Source organism: Austrofundulus limnaeus, unplaced genomic scaffold (genome assembly GCF_001266775.1).
Source record: "Austrofundulus limnaeus strain Quisiro unplaced genomic scaffold, Austrofundulus_limnaeus-1.0 Scaffold1112, whole genome shotgun sequence".
Lineage (NCBI taxonomy): Eukaryota > Metazoa > Chordata > Actinopteri > Cyprinodontiformes > Rivulidae > Austrofundulus > Austrofundulus limnaeus.
This window is the reverse complement of record NW_013953514.1, coordinates 95231-100878: the sequence shown is the minus strand read 5'-3', so window position 1 is coordinate 100878 and position 5648 is coordinate 95231. Positions and strand designations below refer to the sequence as shown.

The 5648-nt window shown below is 38.9% G+C and overlaps 1 protein-coding gene across 1 annotated transcript in view; it reads left to right on the top strand.

Annotated features, from left to right (window-relative positions):
• LOC106534185 (casein kinase II subunit alpha) overlaps positions 1-5648 on the top strand; it is a gene marked incomplete at its 5' end in the record, with an annotated part of 13371 nt that overhangs the window by 2800 nt on the left and 4923 nt on the right. Inside the window, 6 exon segments of the mRNA XM_014030751.1 lie at positions 2298-2348; positions 3236-3295; positions 3438-3521; positions 3638-3748; positions 4962-5063; positions 5291-5391. Of these exon segments, the coding sequence (XP_013886205.1) occupies positions 2298-2348; positions 3236-3295; positions 3438-3521; positions 3638-3748; positions 4962-5063; positions 5291-5391 (509 nt within the window).

The window sequence follows — 5648 nt, the reverse complement described above, 5'->3', positions numbered from 1 at the left end:
TCAGATATTGTCCAAGATTAACCTTCAGGGTGGATATAGCTCGGTCACACCAATGACCTATCCACGTCATCATTTACCCAGAACGCTTTGCATTTAAATAAATTGGCCCTGTCCGTGTAATGTATTTTTAAACTTTAGTTTTTATAATTTTTAATCTAAAACAGCCTACAGTATTTTTACCGTCTTTATTTTACAGTTAAAATATATGTTTATCAAATAAAGTCTAATGTTACAACTAGCCATGGATCCTTTTAAACAAAATGTCATCAAGTATGGTGAAACCAAGTCCCATAAATCTGCACCACAGATTTTCTGTTCATATGACTGCAGCAAATAAATCTTTATTTTAAATCGACAAACTACAAAATTAAATAATCAAAGATGACTAACTTCTCCTCACACAACCCTAATGTGTGACACAGACWTTTAAATGTCATTTGATTTTATCAAGCATTTTGTGATGGAAGAATATCTTTAATGTCTTTAAATGGAAACCAAAATATTTGCTGTTGGCCACACCCTCCCAGACTTTTGTTTACATTAGCTCCGCCCTCCCAGCACAGTGTTTATGTTAGCCCTTCAGATATGTGAAAATGGCTGCTGCAAGCAGATGCACAATGGTACAACAGAAGTAGACAGACTGTGCACAGTGTGGCCACCCACAGAACTTGGTAGGGAGAGACTGGAGCATCTGTTTGAAGTCAGACACCTTGGTGCYGGGGAGGCCAACGCACATCTGTCGCCACTTCCCTATGCCGGCGTTGTGGAGGGGGAAAGGCAAGGCTGCTCGCCTCCTCAGTAGTCGAACCCAGCAACGTGTTCAACAATAATTTGTGCTAAATGACAAATCATGTTCATAACGAACCACAACACAACACATCACTTACATCACCATCATCTGCAGGTTTGTGAGGAACAATAGGGACAGTAGTTTCCACAGCACTCCATGGTGAAATTATTTACACAAACTACAACTTACTTTGGCAAATATTGCTAGAAAATTGCCATCAAAAATAAAATCAGGCCACACATCTCTGTTCTCCATGACTGTTATAAAAACAGCAGAACTAACRTGGTCGGCCTGTGAAGAAGTGGGCGGAGTCTCCGCTTGGGTTAGCAGGTGAGGGGCTGGGCTCGCCTTGGCGTTGTTATTTTACCCAGATTGTGACCCAACAATCCGCAGGTTTTTGAAACAGCTTTTATGCTGACACTAAAAAAAATTATATATTGTCAAAAAAAAAAAAGCTGGGAGTATTTTTTTGGCACTTGGACTGTTTCTGAAAGCAGTACAGACCCAAATTAAAGCATAAAAACAAAAAAAAAATTGAATTTAGCATGATAGGTCCCCTTTAAATTTTATTCACAAAATTCACACACATTTGAAATCTAAGACGTTTTTGAGACATTTTATGAAGGCTGCATCTTCAAATATTTTGTGTTGTGTAACCTTTAGCTATTGCCAATCTCAAGCTGTTTTTTGAAGACGTTCATTCCTACACTACCTTAAACAGTTAGRTTTAGTCCAAGTTGATTCTTTTTGTGGCATCCTTTAACTCTTTATCACATTAGTTCATCACTGCATACAGTCCACTCTGCAGGTCCATAACTTCAGTTTCTCTATTTTTAATCTAAATTAGACAGACCAGTTGTTTGAAGCTGTGGTTATTGTTGCTCCTGACRTCTTCAGTAGTCTGTAGTCCTTGGYTCATGATCTGTCACACAGTGGGTATTTTACCTTTGACTTTTGTTACTATAACAAACCAGTATCTTACCTGTTGTAGATAGCTCTTTGAACAACATCTGATTGGAGAAACAGGGTTTTAATCTGCATAGACTGAAAAGCCAATGGCTAGTCCGAAATGAGTTGAAACCAAAATGGATTGCTGCTAACTTGAAACGGATCTGAATGTTATTTTTTAATAAACTTTTATATCACCGTCAACTTCATGCTACACAATTATTCTCACAGAAATGTTCTTTATCTTTATACTTTATCTATATAAATTATCTCCAACAAGTAAAATGTTGTTTATAACTTACTTACAGAATCCTACTTCAAAGTATCTGAAATATCCCTTTAAGGTCTAAGATGGTGAAATTTGATTGGCTCTTGCCTGCAGCAGTCTGTCTTTATGTGTGCAGGAAGTTCATGGTGATTAGCTTGTTGGGACTTGGCCTCAGCGGTGTTCACAGTCAGGTCTCGGGTTCAGTCCAATCAGACGCCACCGTTAGACCTGGATCTGTTTCACCATCACGTGTCTGCATTGTATTTAACTAATCACTTTTATCTCTTTCAGTCCCGTACACCTGCCTTGGTCTTTGAACATGTGAATAACACAGACTTTAAGGTAAGAACTGATTTTTACAAAGAGCAGTAATGTTTTCCAGTGTGTGAATTCATTAATCTGTTGTTTTTCTAGACAGATTTAAACAAATATTTCATGAAGGGACCACTGGGTGTATCTCTACAACTGGTTAACTTTTAGAGACAGCCCAATTTAAGATGACTAGCACAGACCACCAAAAGTTCACATTTTCCAACTMAGGGTACTTGGTTGTCCAATTAAATTGGCTAACAATATAAATAATTTAAAATAGAAAACCAATTGTCTACCTCCTACCTGCCAACATCTGCTGACATCATGAGAACACCTGTTCATGTTAACCAGCAGCTGTGGACTGAAGCAGTTATAGGGGGGTTCAGGAGTATACTCCCCATGAAAACTTTGTAAAAGATCTACTAAAACTCTGCATTTTTCATCCTTTTGAAGAGCATTTTACTAGAATCTTGGGATTAAAATCAGACTTTAACCTGAACTTTATCTGAAATCAGAACTGAAACTTCCATCATCTTTATTTCTTCTTTTTCCACACTGAGCACCAGTAGTTAGTCCTGACTGCATCACTCTTATCATGAAACATCCTCTGCACCATATAACACCTGGTGTAGAGACAAAGCAGCTGAGGAATCACAGCTTTAAGGCTGTGTCTTCTCATCATAACATGATCTTAGTTTAAAACTTTGACCTAAAAACCAGAACGCAGGATTCATTTCTTTAAGGAATGCTAACCCTTCATTATGGTTTCTTTTTATATATATATTTTACTTGATTGTGTACTTGTTGTGTTTCCACTCCCTCATTGGTTTGAGGACAACACATCTGTCCTCAGAGTGATTGTAGCTGCTGTGTGAATGTGTGTGTAGCTTACATACTGACTTGGTTTTGTTCTTTAGCAACTGTACCAAACACTGACGGATTACGACATTCGGTTCTACATGTATGAGATCCTCAAGGTGAGTATTTTTTTTTCTTCAATACGTACAGATTCTAGACYATATTCTTGTAGTTCATACTTGTAGGACTTGGGCTACGTTTTATTCCTCATCACTTTGCGTATGATCCACAAAGTGTCACGTTGCTTTCTGTTGTGTGCAGGCGCTCGACTACTGCCACAGCATGGGAATCATGCATCGAGATGTGAAGCCACATAATGTGATGATTGATCACGAGCACCGTAAGGTCAGAGAAAACATGCTCAGAGTCTTGTTTGTTCATTAATKAAGTTTTAAATCATTATTGGGTGATGCATCATTAAATGTCACTTGTTTGTTGTTGTTGACTCTGTGTTTGTGTAGCTACGCCTGATCGACTGGGGCCTGGCCGAGTTTTACCACCCAGGACAGGAGTACAACGTCAGAGTCGCTTCTCGTTACTTCAAAGGGCCCGAGCTGCTGGTGGACTATCAGGTACAGCTGAGGAGAGGGATCAGAGAAAAAAACAATAAATTTAAACTTGTTTTTTATTAAAGATGGTGTATGCTGTATAATTTATCATCATCACTCCCACAGCTCATCATAGATAAGTATTTAAACTAGGGATGCACGATATATTGACAATAACATTGGTATCGGCCAATATTAGTCATTTTTTAGAATATTGGTATCGGTTCAATAAGTAAAACTGGGCTGATCTGCAAGTATAATATAAAAATGAAATKCATAAAATCATCCACAAAGTTGGGGCAGTAGTACTATACACAGATCAAATTTTTTGCTAATGTATTTTCTTGTATATAACTGAAATATCAGCCTCATTCACAAAATGCTTGAGTCTGGAAATGAGACCAAGTTGTAAAAAGTGGTTGAAGCGAGTTTACCACTGACRCTCCTCCGTGCCCCTGAGTGAGGTAGTACCGGACCCAGGCAGGCCCAAGTGATGTGAAAAAACCCAGCAGTGCTGCAGCTTAGTAACGATAATGAACTAATGACATTAGTGTGTGACAGGGCTGCTCCTGGAACAACAACACACGTCCGTCTGTAATGGCTGATGTTTCTGTGTTGTACTAGCCTGGTAAAAACCAGACCCTTGTCCTTCACTTAGCCTCATACGAGGGTCTGGACTCTCAGCTATAGAGAAGTGATTCTTGCTGGAGGCGTGGCCTCTGTTGAAGTTTAAAATGATTGGTTGGCCGCTACATATGTGCCAGCTCCACTGTGAAGGAGGCTAAGCTAAGAAGCTAACCGGAAATTTTATAAGCATCATCATGTTTCATTGATATAATATGTTTAGTTTAGTTTTTTTTCTTCTCATCTAACCTTCTGTGTTTTTTTTAAAGGTAGCGTGGCCCCTGCCGGTTGCTGCATGACCTGATCACCTGTTCCCCTCTGTTTTTGTCATGTGTGCCTTCTTAAATGGGTGTTCATGCTTTTGGTTTTAGAGATGGTAACAGACATTTCATGCTGGTGCTACAGAACCAACAACCTCTGTGGCACAAGTGCTGTGGGTTGAAAAAATTAACATACAGCCCTGCGGAGGAGGACACACCGAAGTTACAGTTTTTTCTTGTCACTCAGCAGGGGCACCGAGTTGTGCGACTGGAAGTATAAAGCAGCCTGAAGTCTCCTTTAAAGTGTCTCAGAAGACTTCAGGCCTTTTCACTTCTCTGTTTGTGTTTTTCAGATGTATGACTACAGCCTTGATATGTGGAGTTTAGGCTGCATGTTGGCAAGCATGATCTTCAGAAAAGAGCCGTTTTTTCATGGACATGACAACTATGATCAGGTACACACACACACACACACACACACACACACACACACACACACAGACAGAGTTCTGCTGTTTGTTTTTGTTTATTTTTTTGTTGTCAACTGAGAAATGTTATCATGAGCTTCTGATGGGTGTTACATAAAATAAATACTGATTACTGTAATTATTTTTGTCTTGTCTAGTGAAACGGCAGTATTAATTGTAAGTTTCGAATGTTGTTGTTGTTTTTTGTCTTTTAGTTGGTGAGAATAGCCAAGGTTCTGGGGACAGAAGACCTCTATGACTACATTGATAAATACAGCATTGAGCTGGAACCTCGCTTCAATGACATTTTGGGACGGTAAGAGTTGTTCCAAACTGGTTTATTGTTTGTGCTGGATTTCATTTAGTCAGAGGAAACATTTGGCAATCATCACTGTTGTACCTTCACTCCCATATTAAAGTATTGGAAGACCAGGCTGTTTCCTTTTTTGTCTGATCTTTGGATGTCAGACGTACAGGATGGTGTTTACACCTCAACTGACTATAAATGCAGTTTGCAAAGGGAAAACACAAGTCTGAAATGTGATTTTCAACTCTGTTTATTATTAATAATAA